The sequence below is a fragment of the Capra hircus genome, chromosome 3 (assembly GCF_001704415.2).
Source record: "Capra hircus breed San Clemente chromosome 3, ASM170441v1, whole genome shotgun sequence".
In the NCBI taxonomy this organism is placed as follows: domain Eukaryota; kingdom Metazoa; phylum Chordata; class Mammalia; order Artiodactyla; family Bovidae; genus Capra; species Capra hircus.
In genome coordinates this window covers 63,200,037-63,226,033 of record NC_030810.1, presented here as the reverse complement: position 1 = coordinate 63,226,033, position 25,997 = coordinate 63,200,037, and the positions used below count along the sequence as shown (strand labels likewise).

The 25,997-nt window shown below is 36.1% G+C and overlaps 1 protein-coding gene across 1 annotated transcript in view; it reads left to right on the top strand.

The window, feature by feature from the left end:
- The window catches only part of COL24A1 (collagen type XXIV alpha 1 chain), a 396,719-nt gene that overhangs the window by 98,360 nt on the left and 272,362 nt on the right, over nucleotides 1–25,997 (top strand). Inside the window, exons 10-13 of the mRNA XM_018045691.1 lie at nucleotides 768–821; nucleotides 2,010–2,054; nucleotides 9,609–9,662; nucleotides 13,110–13,154. Coding sequence (XP_017901180.1) covers nucleotides 768–821; nucleotides 2,010–2,054; nucleotides 9,609–9,662; nucleotides 13,110–13,154 — 198 coding nt within the window. The remainder of the gene's footprint in view (nucleotides 1–767; nucleotides 822–2,009; nucleotides 2,055–9,608; nucleotides 9,663–13,109; nucleotides 13,155–25,997) is intronic.

Sequence of the window (25,997 nt, the reverse complement as noted above, 5' to 3'; positions counted from 1 at the left end):
CAGGACAATTTGCTGCTTGTTGATTTTGATCAATTAATTTACTGTCTTCAGGTTTGGGTACCCCCATGCAATGTATTCTTGCCTTGAGAATCCCATGGACAGAGGAGCCTGGCAAGCTACAGTCCATGGGGTTGCAAGAGTCAGGCACAGCTTAGCAACTAAACCACATGCTATGTATGGTTCTACCCTTCTCAGCATGTTAATTGAAACCTTGTTGAGCTTCAGGAGGTGCCACTGAACATCTGACAGAGGCGGAATTGCAAGGCCTTTCAAATCTTTGATACTTCTGTTCCTGATGACAAATGCCAGTTTGGGTTCTGTGTGCACATAGAAGTTGCTGGCTTTTCTTCCCAGCCATTCGAATTTTCATCCTAGCCATTCGAATTTCAGTTCTATATATCTGCTTGTCTTCCTTGTGATAGGGCTTAGGTTTTTCATAGATAAACTTTTTGCCCTTCGAAGCATCTTTTAGGCAAATTATTTCTCAGCACTTGATCTCAAGCTCTGTGCAATTCTTTTGCTTTTTCTTAAGAATTTTTGGCATAGCAGAAACCTTTTTTTCCTTCTCTTCTGCACCCTCCATGGTTTCAGCCAGGAAAGAGGCCAATTTCATTTTAAATAGATGACTTCAGACAGATAAGCAACACGCAGGACTCTTCATATTTTTATATAGGAAAAATATTCTTTCCAAACTTGGGTATTATGAATACACCAAGTTTGCTTTCTTGGGCTTGCTGTATTTTTTATTATTTTATTTTTCATTTTAGGGAATTCCAGGTTTCACTGGTAATATTGGTTCACATGGTTACCCTGGCAGGCAGGTGAGGTAACTATATTTAAACTTTTCTTTTTATGTCTTCTTGGTTAATGCATTGTATGTTCCAATTTCAAGACTTAATATTCAAATGATAATTGGTTTATTTTATTAAATAATGAATTACTCATAGCAAAATAATTCTAAAAAGTTCTAATACCAAAATTGTAAAACTTCTTCAAAAATTTTATTGCAGAAAAATTTTACTTAAAGTCAGAGTGGGATTTTTAAATAAGTTTGATATGATATTCCTTGGAACTTTTAAAATTAAAATGGCCCAGTAGACTAATAAAATGTTAAACAGTGTTGCCAGTGATTTTACAATATTACCACTGACTAAAATGAAGTAATGATATGAGTTAAACTCTCTTTGATAGGCAACATTTTTAATAATGCAATTATGAACACTTGGGACACAGTTGCCAGTGCTACATTTACCACTATCTGAATACTTTTTATCTAAATTGGATTCAAGTCTTTGTATACTGTTTCAAAAATTAATTTTAATCATTTCATATTTATTCCCCTCTAATTTATAGCTTCCTCTAGCTATTTCATATAGGCCAATAAGAGAGAAAATTCTCTTTCTTAGGCTTTCATTAATTACTTACTCTTGAAATTAATTGTTCATTTAGAATACTAGAAAACTTTATTTATATAAAATATCTTTTTTATTCTCTAGAATTAGGGAATTGAAAAATGCCAAAAGATAATCTACTGTTAATAAAATTCCATTTTTAAGCCTTTAAAGTATGTGGAGAGTATTACATGAGTCTTCCCACCAAGTAAAGTTTTGTGTTTATCTGAAAAAACTTATAAATACTTAGACATATGGAAATTGATCTGAAGTTAAAAAATGTACTTATTTTTTTAAAGTAGGAATATATTTTAGATAAGTGAATTAGAAGTGTTCTAAAAGAGCAGAGTTTTCCAATGAAAAATAAATAATTGTGTCTGACAGTTGTGTTAATCTACTTTATTTAGAAATCTAAAATATATTTGTGTATAGATTATATACAACAGCCTTTTTGGTTCTGAAATTCTAAAATCCCTAAAATGTATATGGTCTTTACTAAGTATACAGTTCTGAAATTTATACTTGTAAAAATGATACCTTTTATTTGCCCTTTTTATTAATTATCAGCAACTCTTTAAAAAGTACTAGAGTATAATGGTGATGTCTTGTTTGCATTAGGGTTTAGCTGGACCAGATGGTAATCCAGGACCTAAAGGTGTACGAGTGAGTAAGCATTTTCATCATTTTGTTAAGTATGCTTAAATGTAGTAGAATGTTGTATACAAAATACTTATTTTCACACTTCCACACTTCTACTACTTTAAATGTAATGCACGTTTAGCCTGGAAAGAATTATACTTATTTGATATACATCTTTATTGTTAAGGCCACAGAGAGCAATCTTACAGTGGTAGTTCTTGCTCATTCTTTGATAGCTCCTACGTATATATTATTTATATTATTTTTCTATCCCCTTGCAAAATGGTATGTTATACCATTTCTGGTATGTTAGAAATACACTCTATAAGCATTTGTAGTATTTTTTATATGTGACTATATGTAGACTTAAGAAGTCATGATGAAAGAAATGTGAAGAGACAAAAAAAATTCCTATTCAAGGCTGAAGTAATAATACAAAAACTATCTGGACTAAAGAAATGGCTGCAAGAAAGAAACTTACATGTTCAAGAACATCCTTTTGCACTTCTAACCATTAAAGGAGTTGTTAACCACTTTTAATCATAAAGGGAGTAAAAAAAAAATTACTATGAAGTGTTATGTAGTATGCCACAAATTAAAATCAAAGCTAATTCTAGGAAAAATTTATAAAACTAAAATTTTTCTTTTTAAATTCTCTATTTAATAGCCAGTTATTTTCCAGAATCTGTATCTTCTTTATATTACCTAAGATAACTTTTAGAAATAAGGAAAACAAAAAATACATAAACAGTATGTGCTATTGTTGTTATTTAGTTGCTAAGTCATGCCCAACTCTACAAACCCATGAACTGCAGCACGCTAGGCTGCCCTGTTCTTCAGTATTTCCTGGAGTTTGCTCAAACTCATGTCCATTAAGTCAGTGATGCCATCCAGCCATCTCATCCTCTGTCGCCCCTGTCTTCCCTTGCCCTCAATCTTTCTTAGCATCAAGGTCTTTTCCAAGGAGTAGAGTCTTCACATTAAGTGGCCAAATTCTTGGAGCTTCAACTTCAGCATCAATCATTCCAATGAATATTCAGGACTGATTTCCTTTAGGATTGGCTGGTTTGATCTCCTTGCTGTCCAAGGGACTCTCAAGAGTCTTCTCCAGCACCATAGTTTTAAAGCAGCAATTCTCTGTTGCTCTGCCTTCTTTATGGTGCAACTCTCACATCCGTACATGACTACTGGAAATACCATAGCTTTGACTAGATGGACCTTTGTCAGCAAAGTGATATCTCTGCTTTTTAATACACTGTCTAGGTTGGTCATAGGTTTTCTTCAAAGGAGCAAATGTCTTTTGATTTTGTGGCTGCAGTCACCATTCACAGTGATTTTAGAACCCAAGAAAAGAAACTTTGTCACTGTTTTCCCCTTTTTCTCCATCTATTTGCTATGAAGTGATGGGACAATAATGCCATGATCTTCGTTTTTTGACCACTATGTTTTAAGCCAGCTTTTTACTCTCCTCTTTCCTCTTCATCAAGAGGCTCTTTAGTTCCTCTTTGTTCTCTGCCATGAAATTAGTATCGTCTGCATATCTGAGGTTGTTGATATTTCTCGCAGTAATCTTGTTTCCAGCTTGTGATTCATTCATCTGACATTTCACATGATGTACTCTTTGTAGAAGTAAATAAGCAGGGTGACAACATACAGCCTTGATGTACTCCTTTCCTAATTTTGAACCACTCCTCTGTTCTATGTCTGGTTCTAACTGTTGCATCTTGTCCTGCATACAGCTTCTCAGGAGAGAGATAAGGTAGTCTGGTGTTCTTGTCTCTTTAAGAATTTTCCATAGTTTGTTGTGATCCACACAGTCAGAGGCTTTAGTATAGTCTGTGAAGCAGAAGTAAATGTTTTTCTGAAATTCCCTTGCCTTTTCTATGATCCAGCTGATGTTGACAATTTGATCTCTGGTTCCTCTGCCTTTTTAAATAAACCTTGAACATCTGGAAGTTCATGATTCACATACTGCATAAGCCTAGCTGAAGAATTTTGAGCATTACTTTGCTAGCATGTGAAATGAGTGTAATTGTACAGTAGTTTGAACATTTTTTGACATTGCCTACCTTTGGAATTGGAATGAAAACTGACCTTTTCCAGTCCTGTGGCCACTGCTGAGTTTTCCAAATCTGTTGGCATACTGAGTGAAGCACTTTATCAGCATCATCTTTTAGAATTTCAAACAGTTCACTTGGAATTCCATCACCTCCACTAGCTTTATTCATAGTGATGTTTCCTAGGGCCCCTTAACTTCACATTCCAGACTATCTGGCTCTAGGTGAGTGACCACACCATTTTGTGGTTATCTGGGTCATTGCTGTTGCTGCTGCTAAGTCGCTTCAGTTGTGTCCAACTCTGTGCAACCCCATAGATGGCAGCCCACCAGGCTCCTCCATCCCTGGGATTCTCCAGGCAAGAAAACTGGAGTGGGCTGCCATTTCCTTCTCCAATGCATGCATGTATGCTAAGTCACTTCAGTCATGTCTGACTCTATGCGACACTATGGACAGCAGCCCACCAGGCTCCTCTGTCCACAGGATTCTCCAGGCAAAAATACTGGAGTGGGTGCCATTTCCTTCTCCATCTAGGTCATTAAGATCTTTTTTTATATAGTTCTTCTGTGTATTCCTGCCACCTCTAATTAATCTCTCTTTGGTCCTTGCTGTTTCTGTCCTTTATTGTGCCCATCTTTGCATAAAGTATTCCCTTGGTATCTACACTTTTCTTGAAGAGATCTCTAGTCTTTCCCATTCTATCGTTTTCCTCTATTTCTTTGCATTGTTCACTTAAGCCTTTCTTATCTTTCCTTGCTGTTCTCTGGAACTCTTCGTTCAGTTGGGTGTATCTTTCCCTTTCTCCTTTGCCTTTTTCTTCTCTTCTTTTCTCAGCTGTTTGTAACGCCTCCTTGGACAACCATTTTGCCTTTTGCATTTCTTTTTCTAGGGGATGGTTTTGATCATCCTGAACAATGTTGCAGACCTCTATCCATAGTTCTTCTGGCACTCCATCTACTAGACCTAATCCCTTGAATCTGTTTGTCACCTCCACTGTATATTCATAAGGGGTTTGATTTAGGTCATACCTGAATGGTCTAGTGGTTTTCCGTACTTTCTTCAATTTAAGTCTGTATTTGCAATAAGGAGCTCATGATCTGAGCCACAGTCATTCCCAGGTTTTGTTTTTGCTGACTGTGTCTAGTTTCTCCAAATTCAGCTGCAAAGAATATAGTCAATCTGATTTCAGTATTCACCGTCTGATGACATCTACGTATAGAGTTGTCTCATGTATTGTTGTAAGACAGTGTTTGCTATGACCAGTGTGTTCTCCTGTCAAAACTCTGTTAGCCTTTGCCCTGCTTCATTTTGTACTCTAAGGCCAAGCTTGCCTGTTATTCCATGTGTCTCTTGGCTTCCTACGTTCGTATTCCAGTCCCCTGTGATGAAAAGGATATCATTTTTTTGTTGGTAGTTCTAGAAGGTCTTGTAGGTCTTCACAGAACCGTTCTACTTCAACTTCTTTGGCATTAGTGGTTGGGGCATAGACTTGGATTACTGTGATGTTGAATGGTTTGCCTTGGATATGAACAGAGATCATTATGTCATTTTTGAGACTGCACCCAAGTACTGCATTTCAGACTCTCTTTTTGACAGCTAGGGCGTCTCCATTTCTTATAAGGTATTCTTACCCACAGTAGAAGATGTTATGATCATTTGAATTAAATTTGCTCATTCTCGTCTATTTAAGTTCACTGATTCCTAGAATGTCATTGTTCACTCTTGTCATCTCCTACTTGACCACATCCAAGTTACCTTGATTTATGGGCCTAACATTCCAGGTTCCTATGCAGTATTGTTCTTTACAGCATTGGATTTTACTTTAACCACCAGACATATCCACAGCTGAGCAACATTTCTGCTTTTGCCCAGCCTCTTCATTCTTTCTGGAGCTATTTCTCTGCTTTTCCCCAGTTGCCTGTTGGACACCTATCAACCTGGGGGGCTCATCTTCTGGTGTCATATATTTTTGCCTTTTCATTGTGTTCATGAGGTTCTTAAGGCAAGAATACTGAATTGGTTTCCCATTCACTTCTCCAGTGGAGCACGTTTTGTCAGGCCCTGACTAAAAGTTACATGCCCATCAGTAGCTCCATGTAGCCAGAAACCATGTGTTTTAATGTTTGTGCTATAATGATGCCTTCATTTTTTAAAAATTCTTAAACATTTTCAAATATTTCAGGTGTATTTTCTTCTTTAATTTTGCTATCAATCCTGTGAAGTAGGAGAACACATATATTGTCTCCATTTTATAGATGATAAAACAGTAAGCTGTGGAACTGACATGATTTGATCTAGTCCTAGCAGAACTCAAGCCAACATCTTCTCACCTTTAGCTCTGTGCTCTTCCACTATCCTGTGGAAGCTGTCTCTACCCTTGCACTAAGTGAAAATATAATGGGGAAAAGTGATGTATATTTTATTAAAGCTGCACTAAATGCACATACCTACTTGGATTTGGAAAGCAAGGAGAGATTACTAGATAAGAACACGGGCTTTGGAGTTAGACAAGACTGCTTCCCTCCCACCATGAACCCCTCGTTTACTGGCTTTGTGACTTTCAATGCCGTTAATCTCTTCTGTGTCTCATTTTTCTTAACTTAGTGAAAGGTGAAAATGAAACTTACCTTTAGGTGCTTATGAGAACTACCTGAGCTTAATATTCTTGAAGCACAGTGCCTACCACATGGCATGCACCTTCTCTGCAGATTTGATCATTATTCTGGAATTTGGGAGTTACTTGTGAGTGTGAGCTAAAGTTGTAGACCTGTTATTTGGCGCTGTGCAGTTTTCTTTTACTACATTTTCTCATCTTGCTTCTGTGATTCCTTTAACTTTCCTAAGTTCGCCTTTGTGTCATTTTTGTATCATAATATCTATCCTTTTGTTCCTTTCTTCCCCATTTGTGTTGAAAATTACTCTGTAGGGTATAACTCTGTTTAAGTTTTTTTATGTTTTGATGGCAACTTCATGAAAGCATTAAAAAAAAAAACAACTAATCCTTTTCTGACTAATTTAATTGATTTAATCCTTTCATTTTCCTTTGCAAGTGAGAGAAGAGTCAGCAGAGCCATTTCTCTAGGTTTCATATTCACAGAGTCCAAATGCAAACTTTAATATTATTAATAACTACAACTGTTCAAAAAACAAAATTTGTTCAAAACAAATTTACACTGACAGGATTATATTTTTTATTTAATTTGTGTCCTATTACTGTATAATACCACATGCTATATATTGTGTAAATTAATGTTTTTATAAATCATGTGATAATTATCTTTTGAGTGTCCCTATTGTTTGGTTGCATTTTTTGGTGATAAAATAATTATTTTTAAAATGTAATTGTTTTTCAGCCCTCCTTTGGTATCTGTTTGTGTAATAACCAGCCAGATATCTCAAAAAGTAGAAGTAGGTAGGCCTCTCTTGACGTTTTTATTTGCCCTGATGGTGACAGAATTGCCTCTGTCTTATGCAATACAGAATTGCCTCTATTTGAATATACAAACTTCAATCCAAGAAGCAAAGCCATCTGTATTAGTATTATGTTTTTTATGCTCCTTGTTTCTTTACACCCTAAACTCCAGTTTAGTGGCAGTGTTTTTAGAATGATGACAAGCCCATATGATTTCTTTGTTGGATGCTGCTGACATTTTATTTCTAATTATCATAGTAATTATCAAGAAAGTTTTCTGAAACACCTACATAATTATGTATAGCATTGTTTCCTTTAAAATCTGTATTTCTAAAATGTTGTGCTGGTTCTGTGCAGACTGTGTTGAATAGAGGTCTGACTCTTCAGCTTCTGAGTTTTCAGCAGAGTTTTTAGATAAATGTATATCAGTTAGAGTGTTTGTTCTTTTTATTTATAAGCAAAATTTCAGTTGTGTATGTTAAAGCAAAAGTTAACTTTTTTTTTTAACTTGAGGCCATCTGTAGCTGATGATTCTGAAATACATGTAGCTTGCCATCATAATCCTAAATGTTTTAGTAATCAGAAATACTATTGGATGCTTTATTTTTAAAGAAAGTTTCTCCATCTTCCAGATGCTTGACTTTTAAGCAAACAAATTATAGATAGATTACCATTAAAGTTAAGTAGCAGGAAACCAGTTATCTTTTCCTTTATTTATTGCTTGTTCATAAAGGTGTTTTTCCTTGTCAGAGAAAAGTGTCCCTCCTACCATGGTAATGCCCAACTATTTATCACCCTGCATGGAATGCCTTTCCTTTCCTTCAAGACTCAGCTCGAAAGTTGCCTCCTCTGTAAAGCTTCCTAACCCTTGCCTGTAGGCAGTATTGGTCATTCTGCCAGTTAAAGTATCTGTGTGCATTGTCTTTGTCTTATCACCTGTCTCATAATCATGTCACAGTTATCTTATGATATGATAGTTATTTGTATGCCTTCTTCCTAATAAATTGTCAGCTTCTTGAGGACACTGATTTTCATATTCATTTTTAGAATCCCAATTCCTGGCACACAGAGGGCACTAAAATGATGTTTTGTGCATCAGTGACCCAGATTCATGTTCTTTCAAATATGGACCATTGCAGCAGTATTCTAACAAGATTTCCTACATTCAGTGTTGCCTGTCGGGGGTATATTCTGTATTTTGTTAACAGCTTAATATTTTAGAGAAACAGCTTAACATCAGGTCATTATCATACTCCCTCAAAGCCCAGTAATTTCCAGTTATCTAAAATGTAAAGTCTAAAATTCTTAGCCTGAAACTTAAGGCTTTCCTTAATCTGTTCTCTAAACTACCATACACTTTATTCATTAAATTGATGAAACAGGTTATTATTTGCCACAGGTGAGATGTAACTAAGGTGTGGTAGTACAAAGTAGCTTGTGTTGTTACTTAGATGCACCCCTTGTTTCTCAGACCAGTGAGAACCTCCATGAAGGCAGTGTGGGTCTGCTTTTCCCCAGAGCACCTGTGGTTACTCAGTTAACCATTTACAAGCACTCCTGTAGTTCTCCTGTCTTGTTTCTGCTTACTGTGGTTCTGCCTGAAGTGTTCTTGCTCCATTATCTGCTTATCAATATTTCACCTACTCTGTAGGCCTATCTCAAGTGACAGTCTTCTCTGAAATCTGCTTTGATTGTCTTTACCTCTTGCCACAAGAGGTATGGTATGGTATCTTGCCACAAGATTCATTCTTGGAATGAATCTCTCCCTCCTCCATATTTCTTATTCTTGGATACCTCCTTTCTGCCTTACATTTTAGTTAATTGTATCTGTATTTTCTGCCCTTTGTAATATTCAGTGTAGAAAAGAGCTTGAGCTTGTTGATTTTTATGAGCCTAAATTATACTTGTCTAAATTATATTTCCAACTTTTTTTTTTAAATGAAAAGATGGATCTGTAACTTTTAGGGAAAAAAGCAACAAGGTTATTATACTGTTAAGCCTTATAATTCATATTACTATGAATAAATTTTAAGTATCTCTATTTAGAATTATATACTTAATGGTGACTATTTAAATGAAATAATGCAAAGATTGTTTGATTTCTTTAAGGGTTTCATTGGCTCTCCTGGAGAAGTAGGACAATTGGGACCTGAAGGAGAAAGAGTAAGTCTGTTTCCTTCAAATATTATTTCTAATGTGGTATACTAAGGGTAAAGTATAACAGTGCTGATAAACCCAGACTTCAGACAGGTAACCTTACTGAGTGAAACAAACCAGCTTTAAGAAAAATTAGATGATGTTTTCATTCTATCATGCAAAGAATTGAACTGCTTCTTTTTGACCCAAAGGAGTACATGGTTAGTACCCTACTAGAAAAGCATGCTGTTCTGTAAATAGAGTTTGTTTGTAAATCCAACAGAGTTAGCCTAGGTGCCCAACTAACACAATCAGCTGTATAGTACTGTACTGTAATAGGTTGATAATACTTTTCACACAAATAATACATTGAAACAAACACAAAATAAAAGAGTTTTAATCTTAAAGTACTGTACCTTGAAAAATATAGTCATCCAGTACAACAGCTGGTGTACAAGGACTGGCATAGAGTGAACAGGCAAGAATTACTGACTGGGGGAGGGAGAAGAGGGGGGAGATGGTAGAGCTGAAGGGTCATCAGCAATAGGAGATGGAGGGCAAGCTGTAGTTTCTCTCATGACTGATGTTGATGGCATAGGTTTTGGTTCCTTGCTGGAACCAGATGCACATCCACATCTTTGAAGTTTGCAACTTGAAGGTTCATATGTAGGGGACTTACTGTATACAGTTCACATTGTTAATAACTCTGCTGCTTATGATACAGTCCTTTCCAGACCTGTTGGCATGAACTTATTTCTAGTAATTGATGTAATAAATAAACCAAAGTTATATGTTCTTGCAAAATGTCATCATCTTGGATTTAAGGATCCCAGTGACACTGACCATCAATAGGCACAATGTCCTATTGCTCACCTTTGAGCTCTGTTGTCAGTAGAGATATTACATGAGTATTTTTGTCAACCACTGTTCAGTTGAAAGTAAATGGATTACTTCAACCATTGATATCTGCTAACTTATCTGCATATGCAAAAATCCCAAGCTACATAGTTCTGACAGATTTCATAGTCTCAAGGGCTTACAAAAGTGATTATGTCCCAAGGGGTTATATCAATAAGTATGCTTTAGATTATGAGTGACACAAAATTTCATTTCAAACTGGCTTCAAAATGATAAGATTTTAAATAAACAATGATAACAGCAAATGATTTATTGTAATGGTTATATATGTGTAATTCACTATGTAATATTAACTCATTTAATCTTGCAATACCCAATGAGATAGTATTATAATTCTCACTATAAGTGTTAAGTGTTAGTCACTCAGTCGCCCGACTCTTTGCAACCCCATGGATTGCAGCCCATCAGGGTCCTGTGTCCATGAGATTTTCCAGGCAAAGATACTGGAGTGGGTTGCCGTTTCCTTCTCCAGAGGATCTTCCCAACCCAGGGATCGAACCTGGGTCTCCTGCACTGCAGGCAGATTCTTTACTGATTAAGCTACAAGGAAAGCCCCTTGTAGCTATAATTCTCACTGTAGATGAAGAAAATGAGGCACACAGAGAGATTTACCTAAGACTATACACAGATACTAGAATGAGGATTTAAACATAGATATTCTGGCTGTAAAAGCTGAGTACTTGAGTACTGTGTCCTGCCACTACTTCTTAGGACCAGAAACAACAGGTGAGGTGGAATCTAGGCACAGTGTGATCCTGTGAGCACAGCGAGATCATTGTTTTCTCCACTTGCCTTAATCAATATTGGCTTTATCATAAGCCTGATTTCTCATATGATTGCAAGATTCCCAATGCAAGCGCTAAATATGCCTTTGTTTATGTTCAGCCAGAGAAACAGGGAGACAGGTGGTAATTGTCTGCTGGGTACAGAAAATAAGATTTCTGTTTGTCTGATTGTACCAACTTTGGTTATACATACTACCTCTTGACAAATAATTATCACCAGATGAATGGCAGGATCCTATTTGGAAATACAGATGGGGTGGATTTCTGAATAAAATCAAGATTTTGTTACGAGGAAGAAAAGGGGCCACTTAAATTAGTATATTGACACTCTTCTAAATATTACTGCTGCTTAAAATATAATGTATTTTTCTCTTTTTCATACTCCATAAATTGATGTTTGAAAAAAAATAACTCATTGATTTGATAAATGTTTATTTTTTTGAAGTATAGCTGATTTACAGTATTTTAGGTACATAGCATCTTGGTTCAATATTTTGATGAATTATGCTCCATTAAAAGTTATCACAAAATAATGGCTATACTTCCCTGTGCCATAGAGTATATTCCCTATTGCTTAGGTATTTTATACATACTAATTTTTATCTCTTAATCCCATAGCCCTATCTTACCCCTCCTCCCTTCCCTCTCTCCATGAATAACCACTAGTTTGTTTTCTGTATCTGTGAGTCTATTTCTGTTTTGCTATATATATTTATGTGTTTTTTTTAGATTCCACATATAAGTGGAATATTACACTGTATTCGTCTTTCTCTGCCTTATTTTACTAATCATAATATTCTCTAAATCCATCCACTGCTGCAGATGTCAGGATTTAATTTTTTATGGCTCTATAATATTATACACACAGATACACATATACACACACATAATATATGTGCATTTATACATACATACACACAGATGTATTTATCCATTTATCTGTTGATGGACCCTAGGATTGCTTCCATGTCTTGGCTATTTTAAATAGTGCTGGTATGAAGGTGTCTTTTCAAATTACTCTTTCCCAGGTTAGTGATTCCCAAACTGCTGAATCATATGTAGTTCTGTTTTTAGTTGTTTGAGAAGCCCCATTACTGTTTTCCATAGTGGATGTATCAATTTATATTCCCACCGACAATGTAGAAGTGTTCCCTTTCTTCCATGTCCTCACCGACATTTGTTGCTTGTGTTCTTTTTGTACCAACTTTGGTCGCCATTCTGACAAGTGTGAGGTGATATCTCATGTAGTTTTGATTTGCGTTTCTCTAATAATTAGCAGTATATAGCATCTCTTCATGTGCTTCTTAGCTAACTGTATGTCTTGGATGCTGGGAAAACTGGGCAGCTACATGTAAAAGAATGAAATTAGAACATTTCCTTACACCATTCACAAAAATAAACTCAAAACAGATTAAAAATCTAAATGTAAAACCTGAAACTGTAAAACTCTTAGATGGGTACATAAGTAGAACGCTCTTTGTCATAAATCATAGCCGTATTTTTGGGGATCTGTCTCCTAAGGCAAAAGAAATTAAAGCAAAAATAAATGAATGGGACTTAATTAAATGTACAAGCTTTTGATTGGCATAGGAAACTATCAACAGATAGAAAGACAACCTATTGAAAGGGAGATAATATTTTCAAATGATATGACTGACAAGGAGTTAATAATATCTAAAATGTAAAAATGGTTTATGCAACTCAATGTAAAAAGAAACAACCCAATCAAAAAAGGGAATAAGTATTTACTTTTGACTGTTTTACATTCTAGGGTGTTCCTGGGATCCGTGGAAAGAGAGGTCTTAAGGGAAGACAGGTAATTAGATTCTTGTTTTATGAGGTTTGGTTTAGAGGAATATAATCTAATTCTATGTATGTTTCTCACCTGTTAAGCTAGTTGTTGTTCTTGTCATCCACAGTCCATCTCATTCAACAGAGTTTAAATTTTGCCACTTTAACAGCCTACCCAATAATACCTGAAAATATGAAGAAGTATTTAGATTAAAAAGTAACTTGGAATTTAACACTTCTAACCCACTTAATCGGAGAAGGCAATGGCACCCCACTCCAGTACTGTTGCCTGGCAAATCCCATGGTCAGAGGAGCCTGGTGAGCTGTAGTCCATGGGGTCGCTAAGAGTCAGACACGACTGAGCAACTTCACTTTCACTTTTCACTTTCATGCATTGGAAAAGGAAATGGCAACCCACTCCGGTGTTCTTGCCTGGAGAATCCCAGGAATGGGGGAGCCTGGTGGGCTGCCGTCTCTGGGGTCGCACAGAGCTGGACACAACTGAAGCGACTTAGCAGCAGCAACCCATTTAATATACCAGTGGAAGAGACCTTTATCCTTACAGTGGTGGTTTAGTTGCTAAGTCGTGTCCGACTCTTGAGACCCCATGGACTTGTAGCCTTCCAAACTCCTCTGTCTATGGGATTTTCCAGGCAAGAATACTGGAGTGGGTTGCCGTTTCCTTCTCCAGGGAATCTTCTGGGCTCAGGAATTGAACCCGAGTCTCCTGGATTGCAGGCAGACTCCTGTATTGCAGGTAGATTCTTTACCAACTGAGCTTCGAGGGAAGCCTTATGAGAAGGTCCTAAAATTAAAATGTTACAGAAAACACATGGACAATTTAACACACTAATAACAGCATTACTCACCCTTCTGCTTTAGGGATTTTAAAAATGCCCATTTGAGATGATAGCTCAGAAACTAGGTTCTTATATATTTAGATTTTTTTTTAAATCAAGTGAATTTTGCTTGATAATATAATTTGAGAGATGGTTAAACATTGTGACATTATCTAATACCCCTATATTTAACAAGTGAGAAAGTTGTGGTTCAGAAAAGTGTTCTTGGGTTATCCTGGCTGTGTTGGTATAGCTAATTTGTATGTGGTGTTAGTGACTCAGTTGTGTCCGATTCCTTGCGACCACATGGATCCTGCCACGCTCCTCTGTACATGGGATTCTCCAGGCAAGGCTACTGGAGTGGGTTGCCATTCCCTTCTCCATGGAATCTTCCCAACCCAGATACTGAACCCGGGTCTCCTGCATTGCCGACACATTCTTCACCATCTGAGCCACGAGGGAAGTCCAGATAGCTAGTTGGCCACCTGCTTTTCACTTGTGCTGTTTTTGTTACAATTCAGATATTTATTAGGATAAGACATTGTGTGCTACACTGTGCTGTCTACTCTATGAGGAAGAAAATTGTCTGTCATAACACCTTTTCTGAAATTTTGATGTAGAGATTGGGTTGGCCCAAAAGTTCATTCAGGTTTTTCTCTACGCTGTTATGGAAAAAATCAAACAAACCTTTTGGCCAACCTAGTAATTAAAATCTTACTTGTAATGCTAAACAATTGCAATCTTACCAGAATATTCATTTCCTTTAAAAGTATTTTATTCTTTGAGCTTTGCATTATTTCTTATAGATTAGAATAGGTCAGTATCACCATTATATGGGTGAGGAGAACAAGGCCAGTGATATTAAAAGTCTTGCTCAGGATCACATAGTTATAAATGGTAAAATAAAGAATTGAACCTCACCCTCTTTGAATATAAATCCAACAGCCTTTTTCTTACTACTTAGATATTTCTACTGTCTATCTTCTAACTCTTACTACTTAGAAGAACACTATTTTTTTATAACATAGGGACAAAATGTGTTAAAGTTTCACTTTAATGAGTTTAATATATTAAGATAAACTTATGAAACTAAGAAATAAAAAGTAAGGCAAACATTTTGTTTTCTTGCAATTACATTCAACATTAAAGCTAATCTTATAATAATTATAACAGCAGAAGCTGTACCATAACCACTACCATCATCACCATTTTTTATCTGCAAGCATATTATTTCTTTACAGTTTATTCCTCATACCCATACTTCAACAGAAATACCTCTCATGTGTCAAAATTCTAATCTATATATGCAGATATATGCTGTCTCAAAATTTATATTAGGTGAAGTTTATCTTCCTTATTCTTGTCTTGTCTGTTTTATGTCTTATTTTTTTCCCATCCATTCCCTAGCAAAGTATGCTGTCAGTAAAAGAACTAATTAATTTATTTATGCTACTGTATTACTTCCAGTGTTTAAACAGTTACCTTACCTATTAATAATTATATTTTAAATATAGTTTAAGGCAAAATAAGTAATCTTTAATGGTGGAATTTTAGATATTGCTGAGAAAATATTTTCTCAGAGTCTCAGTGTTATATCACTTAAGTGGCTACCATCTTTATTAATTTAGCTGGTCATATATATATATATATATATATATATATATATATATATATATAAACTTTGTCTTGACAATATATGAGTATTATTTACTTTCCTACTCCATAATGAACTGTAAAATTGTCCATGGAAGTTTTTAGATAACTTCTGGTTTCTAACTCCATAAGGAATTATAAAATTATCCAATATGCTATTGAGTTCAAAAGAGGAATTCAAGAAAATTGTGGAAAAATAGTGAATGGAGTGATCACTGGGTTCTTTTTTTAAAATTGTGCTATTCTTTACATTACAAATTTTTTGAAGTTTTATTGCTTTAAAAATATATGCCTTTTTAAGAGATTTAGATCTTTGGAAAATTGTATTCAAAAAACATATGTATCCCATTTTTCCTAAATGGTATTTATTATAGAAAATCTGTCTAGTGTTTTACTGTGTCATGTGTGCTTTTTCTTTTGAACCAAAAAAGTGATTTGACCATGTTTATGAGGAAATCACTGTACTTAAAACTAAGATACAGTTACAACCACAAGTAAAATTATGCCAAGATTGACCTCAGCGACTGTTGCAGAATATTATCCTATGCATAAATGCTCCACTACGTTCTATTTACTTTAAGTAAAATCATCTTCAAATAGCTTTGACATTAAGTAAGGGCAAATATATTAGCATGGGGTATTACGTATCATGGGACACATATTTCAATTTAGATGATTAAAATTCCATGAGAAGAATGGTTACTTATGACAATTTTAATAACAGTAAATGGAAAACATCTTTTGATACCATTTCTGATCTCTTTGATGTGGAAAATATTAGCCATTTTAATACAAACATGGCCATTACCTCTTGGTAATTTATTAAATTATGTATGCTATTTGTTATATGTGAGGTAGATATTCAAATACAGAAGCAGAATTAAATGATCCAGGCCAACATAAAAGCTGACAGAAAGCATACATGTGAAAAAAAAAATACAAAAACCTGGAAAGGCTGAAGTCTAAAAAGAATCTATATTTAATAAATTTTTGGCTATGCATATTTCAAAGACTGTTACTTCCAATTTTCTGCTGGTTTCATAGCTACTTAGAAGGGTGGATTGATGCTTCATTAAGGTACAGCTATGTTGATCCCATGTTTTTTCATTTACTGTCCTTAAGTATGAATAAGATGTACCTTATTGTACTCACCACTCCCTTCTAATTAATTTAATTAGTCTTACATTGTAAATGAGCTTGTTTCCTCAAGTTTTATGTAGATACAATTACTCAGTCTTTGCACATAGAATATGATTCAATTTTTTAATTGAAGTATAGTAGATTTACAGTGTTAGTTTCAGGTGTGTAGCAAAATGATTCAGTTATACATATATATCTATATTCTTTTTCATATTATTTTCCATTATAAGTTATTATAAGATATTCACTATTATAAGATAGTTCCCTACGCTATACACTGCTTCCCTGGTAGCTCAGACGGTAAAGCATCTGCCTACAATACAGGAGACCTGAGTTCGATCCCTGAGTTGGGAAGATCCCTTATGGAGAAGGAAATGGCAAGATCCCTTCTGGAGAAGGAAATGGCAACCCACTCCAGTACTCTTACCTGGAAAATACCATGGACTGAGGAGCCTGGTAGGCTACAGTCCATGGGGTCACAAAGAGTCGTACATGACTGAGCAAATGGAATCATTTGAATAATCAGTGTGTCTATTAATCCCAAACTACTCATTTATCTCTCCTTCCCTTTATCCCTTCCTCCTTCAGTAATTAGTTTGTTTTCTGTGTCTTTGAGTCTTTACTTTTGTTTTGTAAATAAGTGCATTTGTATCATTCTTTTAGATTGCACATATACGTGATATCATATTTGTCTTTTTTGTCTGACTCTACTTAATATGATAATCTCTAGGTCCATCCATGTTTCTTCAAATGGCATTACCTAATTTTTATGATTGAGTACTATTCCGTTATATTCATGTATGCATTTGTATATATATATATACACAAACACATTCATACATGCATATCACGTCTTTATCCATTCATCTTGTCAGTGGACGTTTAGGTTACTTCCATGTCTTGGCTATTGTAAATAGTGCTGCTGTGAACATTGGAGTGCATGTATCTTTTTGAATTAGAGTTTTCATCTTTTTTGGATATATCTCCTGGAGTGGGGTTGCTGGATCATATGGTAACTGTATTTTTGTTTTTTAAAGGAACTTCTATGCTGTTCTCCATAGTGATTGCACTAGTTTACAACAGTGTCGGAAGGTTTTCTTTTCTCCACACTATCTGCAGCGTTTATTGTTTGTGGACTTTTTGATGATGGCCATTCTGACTGGTGTTAGGTGATACCTCACTGCAGTTTTGATTTGCATTTCTCTGTTAATTAGCCATTTTGAACATCTTTTCATGTGCCTGTTGGACACGGTTCAGTGTCAAGTAATTATTATAGCATATAATTTGTAGAATAACAGTAACTGTTTTTAGATAATTCCTTAAATTTTATGTAACATATTACACTTATAGTTTTAGAGTCTCAAAATTACCAGAAACTGGTAAAAATAAATTACATAACTTTCTGTATTATAAAATATGAAACACTCTGATAGTCAAAATAGTAAAGATAGTAGGCATAGAAAACTTCCAAATCCAAGTCCAAGTCACTATAAATATGATCTTTGGATTACTATTTTTTTTAACCTGAATACTAAAGCTCTATGTTTGATATGAGTAATTTTAAAAAGTATGAAAATGTATATGTATTAACATGGCATATATGTGTATACCACAGAAATTTATGGAGAAGTAGTAAAAGTTCAGTCCAAAACTGTTAGAATATTGCTAAGCTAAAAGTTTGGGAAGATATTGTCATAAATCATATGCCCATACTGGTTGCCAAAGAATCACTTATTTCCCTGAGTAAACACTAAGTATGGAATTAAGTTGTTGTGAACCAACTTCCTTAGTGATGTCTGTATTATTTTAATGAAATTACAGACTTACAAGTAAGAGATACCTTCTCCTAGATAGTATAAATATTATATGATGCTACTGAAATGGATACATTTTAAAATAACATGTTATTTTGGTTGTTTGAATTATTTATTATTTAGCTTCATATTGGTATTTTAAAATCAGTGTTTCTGTTTAAAATTATTTCACTTTAAATTTTACCAGAAAACTTACTTCACCCAAAACGAAACATTGTATTTTATTCAGTTTGCAGATAGAGTTGATATTTGTAACACAATGTTTTTGGTTTTCAACCAGAAAAGTAAAAAACTGTTTTTTTAAGGGATTTGGTGTATTTCAGGATCAGGCTGTGTTAAAATTGTTTTCTTAAAAAACTCATTTGTTCCTTAGGCTTAGATTGTTGACATTTGAGAAGTGGTTTTCTTCCAAACTACTTTTGATTTCAAGATCTTAGTATTAGGTACTTACTAATCAATTATTTTTAAAGACCTAATATAATCACTTACATATTAGTCAACATTTGTGTACTCATGCTTTTGCATACTGAGATAATGTAGTTCTTACGTCTTCCTTTTTTTCCCTGCTGCACTCTACACTGTCACAATTGGATCAAAATCTTTATTGTCAGTTAATATTGGAGATCTTAAAAACAAGATAGTAGACAATCTTTCAGAGAAGGCAGTGGCACCCTACTCCAGCACTCTTGCCTGGAAAATCCCGTGGATGGAGGAGCCTGGTGGGCCGCAGTCCATGGGGTGGCTAAGAGTCGGACACGACTGAGCGACTTCACTTTCACTTTTCACTTTCATGCATTGGAGAAGGAAATGGCAACCCACTCCAGTGTTCTTGCCTGGAGAATCCCAGGGACGCGGGAGCCTCATGGGCTGCCATCTATGGGGTCGCACAGAGTCGGACACGACTGAAGCGACTTAGCAGCAGCAGCAGACAATCTTTATTAGCTGAGACTCTTAAACATGATAGGGCTTCCCTGATGGCTCAGAGGTTAAAGTGCCTACCTGTAATGCGGGAGACCTGGGTTCAGTCCCTGGGTCGGGAAGATCCCCTGGAGAAGGAAATGGCAACCCACTCCAGTATTCTTGCCTGGAGAATCCCATGGACAGAGGAGCCTGGTGGGCTACAGTCAGGTCGCAAAGAGGTGGACATAACTGAGTGACTTCACTTTCACTTAAACATGATAGAACTACTGTTCTGTTTTATATGTCTTACTGTTTTTATTTGAGAAGCTTCTTGGAGCATATGATATGAACCAAATTATTTTAAAGCATAACAGTACCCGCTGATTTATAATAGAAAAGAAGAATGCTGTTAAAAAAAATGAGCAATACAGGGAAAGAGGATTTATGTATATGTGTTAAACTTATTTTATTGTTCTTGTTCAGTCACTAAGTTGTGTCCAACTTTTGTGACCCCATGGACTGCAGCAAGCCAGGCTCTCCTGCCCTTATCTCCTGAAGTTTGCTCAAATTCATGTCCACTGAGTTGGTGATGGTGTCTAACCATCTCATCTTCTGCTGCCCCCCTTCTCCTTTTCCCTTCAATCTTTATCAGCATTAGGATCTTTTCCAGTGAGTCAGCTCTTGGCATTAAGTGGCCAAAGTATTTGAGCTTCAGCATCAGTCCTTCCAATGAATATTCAGGATTGATTTTCTTTAGGATTGACTGGTTGGATCTTGTAGTCCAGGGGACTCTCAAGAGTCTTTCTCCAACACCACAATTCAAAAGCATCAATTTTTCAGCACTCTGCTTTCTTTATGGTCCAACTCTCACATCCATACATGACTACTAGAAAAACATAGTTTTGACTATATGGACCTTTGTTGGCAAAGTGATGTCTCTGCAATTTAATATGCTGTCTAGTTTTGTCATAGCTTTTCTCCCAAGGAGCACGTGTCTTTTAATTTCATAGATTCAGTAACTGTCCACAGTGATTTTGGAGTGCAAGAAAATAAGATCTGTCACTGCTTCTACTTTTTCCTCTTCTATTTGCCATGAAATGATGGGACTGGATTTTATATATGTTACTAATTCTAAGTAGCTCTCTTTTTAATGCAGAGTTTCCAAACTTCATTCTGTAGTGCCACAGGAAATTCTATAGCTCCATTAAAAAAATTTTTTTTTCAGGGTCACAGTAGTGTCCTTACGGTGTCTTTATCCATAGTCTCTTACAGTAAGTTGAAGCAAATTTAGATAGATCCATGGCCTAAAATATCTATGCCCAAACTGACTTTTCCAGGATTGAAGATAACATATTGGAGATTGGATTGGCTCTCAACAATACCTAGAAAATAGTTGTCAAAATGTAGAAGTTTTTTTCCTGAGGACTTTTTCAGATCTGATAATAATAGGTTATAAATAATCAAATCATATTATGATTGAAGTTTGATTAAAAGCAAAAGAGTATTCCGTTTTCTTCCTATGAACATCAAAGTATCACAACCTAGAATAGTGGGGAAAATAACACCCTTAGGCACTGGGACTTCAGAGATGTTTACTTTTCTAAGTATAGAAAATAGTATATCCTGTTCTGTTCTCAGACATCTTTCTGCTAGAAGAATCTATTTTAAGTAAACTGTATTTTGGCTTCTAACTCCAGTGTTAGAATTTCAGAATATAAAATCTTCTGTTAGACATCTGTTATTAGTTCTTTCTTTAGCCCCAAACAATGTTAAATATGTACTGCAAAGCCATGTTTCAAATACATACATTTTATGGAGAATTGGGAGACAGTGTTTTCTTTGTCCCAGGAAAAGTTTGAGTTAAATTATAGAAAAAGAAAGGACTAGTATTGCTGCTACTGCTAAGTCACTTCAGTCGTGTCTTACTCTGTGCGACCCCATAGACGGCAGCCCACCAGGCTCCCCCGTCCATGGGATTTTCCAGGCAAGAGGACTGGAGCGGGTTGCCATTGCCTTCTCCGAGTATTGCTAGAGCACTACAAAAAATTTTCACTAATTTTTCAGTGATTCTGCCTCTTTCAGGAAAACTGTATTTTCTGGATTCTGCTTTACTGGGTTAGGCTGTAGTAAGTAGGTTTGGCTAACTATAGCTTGACAGGAGGGCTTCCTATGTGGCTCAGTGTTCAAAGAATCTGTCTGCCAATGCATGAGATGCCAGAAACATGAATTCAATCCCTGGGTTGGCAAGATCCCCTGGAGAAGAGAATGGCTACCCACTCCAGTATTCTTGCCTGAGAATCCCAGGGACAGAGGAGCCTGGCAGGCTACAGTCCATGGGTTTGCAAAGAGTTGGGCATGACTTAGGGGTGATAAGCTTGGCAAGAAGAGCTCAGGAGTTTGAATTAAACCTACCTTCAAGGTCAAGTCACTTCCCTGGTGACTCAGACGGTAAAGCGTCTGTCTACAATGTGGGAGACCTGGGTTCGATCCCTGGGTTGGGAAGATCCCTTGGAGAAGGAAATGGCAATCCACTCCAGTACTGTTGCCTGGAAAATCCCATGGACAGAGGAGTCTGGTAGACTACAGTCCATGGGGTCGCGAAGAGTCGGACATGACTGAGCGACTTCACATGCAAGGTCAAGTCAGTTACTGACCAAGAAGAGAGATGCGCAGTGAACACAATTAGTAAATTTGAGGAAATCCAGGCAGAGCATGATTTCATGAGGGTATGACACCAGCAAGTAGAAATTTAGGCAGGCATTTATTTTCAGGGTGAAAAACTTCAGGGAGAACTCAAGAGAGTCTTGTAGGTTATAAAAATGAGGAATCTGAAAATGTGAGTGCAGATATGGAAGTGAGATTTGGCTTGGGTTCATGATCTGTATTCTCCTTGTGGGAAAATTTAAGAATAAGGTTGGCCTTTATGATTGAGGGATAATGTTATGTGTCAAAAATGGTTCTTGAACACAAGAATAAGGCATATTCTTGTTCCTAGAACTAGAGTACAAGTGGTAACCAGTCTTTAACAACAATACAGGAGCTTCAGTCTGAGAACTGAGGCCCAGATCATAGCTGCTGTTGCTGCTGCTAAGTTGCGTCAGTCGTGTCTGACTCTGCGCGACCACATAGACGGCAGCCCACCAGCCTCCCCCGTCCCTGGGATTCTCCAGGCAAGAACACTGGAGTGGGTTGCCATTTCCTTCTCCAATGCATGAAAGTGAAAAGTTAAAGTGAAAGCTAGGTTAATAATAAAACCTGATTTGATGCTAAATCTCCAAGAATTTGGCTGAAATCCCTTAAATTCTTACCTAAGTTTACAATTAGTTTCAACTGTTACGGAATGGTTTATCATCGAAATGTGGATCAAACTGTCTTACCTATGAGGAAAAGAAAGCGGCAAAGACTGAATTATCACCAAGTACTTTATACTCTAATTTTCCTTACAGTAAAGTGTTTGTCTTTAAAGGACTTTAAACTATCAGGATTTTCTGGTAATATGTATTCATGTGTAGAATATATAAACTTGACCTGTAGGTTTTATTATTTTAGTATATTTAATCCTAGACAATTTGATGCAGTCTTCTCTTTTTATTTCTTCCCCTTGGAACAAGTTGAATTTCTGTTTTTATTGGTAGTGACTGTTTATCAGTAATACCTGTTTAGTGTATGTATCTTTTATGATAACTTTTATTTATCTCTACTTTAAGTTGAACTTTTTTCTAAACATTTGTTCTTTAGAAAGAGTAGAATGGGTTCACAGTTCATTGTAGTCTTTAATAGAAGTTTGCAATGGTTTTATTTTTTTGATTCTATAAATATAGTCATCAATGATTTTATGGTTTAGCTCTAATCTTTCTCTAGTTGTTTTATATTCAGTATTTTTTAAATGTCTTTGTAGAACTAGGAAAATAATTATCTTACTAGATTCCAAAAGGGGTAAGTTTTCCACTGTTTCATGATACTTAGCTTACTACCAAGTATAGTATCTATGCGTAGTCTGTGGTATTAACACCACATATGTATTCAGGCATACCAAGTCTAGAATACTTCTTTTGTTCTTAATGTTTGATAACTACCATATTTGATAGCAGTAACATCAGACCTAAGCAAGAGAGAAGCTTGATGTGGGTTCTGCATTTTAGAGGACTCTGCACTTCAAAAACAATTAAAATAAATGTATTAAAACACACACACACACACACGAGTTCCCCATCATTCAGGATCTAGCCTTTAGCACTGGCATTGTATGACCTGTAATCCTAGACATCCATTCATGTTGTTATATATTAGATACCTATTGCTTATTCCATGTTAGAGGTGTAGAAAACAATACATATATATTATTTCTTATAGTTTCTGTGGGTTAGGAATTTGGGAGTGGCTTATTTGGGTGGGTTTAGCTTAGGGTTTTATATGAAGTTATAATCAACATTTGCTAGCTAGGTAATGCTCAAAATCCTTCAAACTAGGCTTCAGCAGGACATGAACTGAGAAATTCCAGATGTATAAGCTGGATTTAGAAAAGGCAGAGGGACCAGAGGTCAAATTACCAACATTTGTTAGATCATAGAAAAGGCAAAGGAATTCCAGAAAAACAACTAATTCTACTGAAGCTTCAATACTTTGGGCCACCTGATGTGAAGAGCTGACTCATTGGAAAGGAGCCTGGTGAATATTGAGGGCAGGAGGAGAAGGGGCTACAGAAGATGAGATGGTTGGATGGCATCACTGACTCAATGGACATGAGTTTGAGCAAACTCTGGGAGATAGTGAGGGATAGGGAGGCCTGGCATTCTGCAGTCCATGAGGTCACGAAGAGTTGGACATGACTGAGTACTGAACAGCAAGGAGCCCCTCTACTCACTGTTTTTTAAGGGAATTAAGCACAGGGAGGCTAGGTCACTTGTTCAAGGTCACCCACAACTATAGGGGAGTCAGGATTTGACCATATAGATCTGGCTCCACTGAACTGACTTGTACCCTGAGCATGGATACAAAGTTGTTTGTTGAAATCATTGTAAAATATATTTCAATGAAAATTCCTACCTGATAGTCCAGTCATCTGAAGGCTTGAGTGGGACTGAAGGATCTTATTAAGGTGGCTCACTTACTGGCTGATGGGAAGTCCTATTCCCTCCCGATGGGGAGCTCTCCACATGGCAACTTGAGTGTCCTTTTTTTCGGTAAATGTTTAATTTTTTTTTTTAAGTTTTGGCTGTGCCGAGTCTTCCTTGTTGCACATGGGCTTTGTCTAGTTGTGATAAGTGGGAGCTATCTTTCATTGCAGTGTGTGAGCTTCTCATTGTGGTGGCTTCCCTTGTGGAGCCCAGGCTCTAGGCGCATGAGCTTCAGTAGTTGTGACGCATAGGCTTACTAGCTGCAGCTCATGAGCTCCAGAGCATGCAGGCTTCCGTAGCTGTGGTGTGAGGGCTCCGTGGTTGTGGCTCTTGGGCTCTCGAGTGTGGGCTCAGTAGTTGTGGTGCATAGGCTTACTTGTCCCATGGCATGTGGAATGTTCCTAGACCAGGGACCAAGCCCATTTCCTCTGCGCTGGCTGGCAGATTCTTATCCACTGTGCCAGCAGTGTAAGTCCTGTGTGTCTTTACAGCATGGCTGCTAGCTTCCACCAGAGCAAATGGTTAATGAGAATAGGATGAATGGCTAGTGCCTTTTGTGACATATCTTTGGAAGTCACATACTGTCATTTCTATAGTTAGTCACATAGACCAGTCAGAATTCAAAACAGGAGAGGATACACAAGGGCATTATATACCATGAAAACCCTGAGGATCCATCTCTGAGGCTGGCTACCAAGGTATTTTAATAAAATTCAAGCCTAGAGAAATTCTTCTCCACGTATCTTGCCTATAACCTCACATCTGAATACCATAAAGTTTTGTAGATGGTACCACTGCCAAAATGAAATTTGGAAACTGCTTGAGATTATGATGAAGATTGAGCAGCCAGTAGAAGCACTGAGGTCGAGGAAAGATGAATTAATGTATCTTATTCTCCTTTCAGCATGAATGCAATAGGATCTTGTGTAATGAAGTACTGTTTTGGTAATGCAAACCTTCTATTTTCCTGCTTCTCTTTGTGCTCTGATTTTTGGTTTCAGAGGTAGTAGAATGAGTATAGTATTTGTAGTAGTTGTACCATTTTGTAGTATTAAATAATTCATATCACTCTTAAATTTGTATTTCATAGGTATAGACACAAAATTCATGAAGCAGGATAAAAATTGTTTATATTGGCAAGTAGATGCATAGGAAATGCTAGAATAATGAAAATTTCAAAATATAGATATTAGATTACATTAAAATTTTAAAGAAAATATAAATTTTTAAATTTATTGAACCAGTATTATTATTCATTATTTATAATTTGTATATAGTATAATATATTTATAATTTATAATAGAAAATAAAAATCAGTAGAAAATTTTCAAAGAGGTTATTTACTTAAATTTTTAAAATCTAGAAATAGTGCAAGTGGTCTTACATTGAGCATTACCATAGAGTA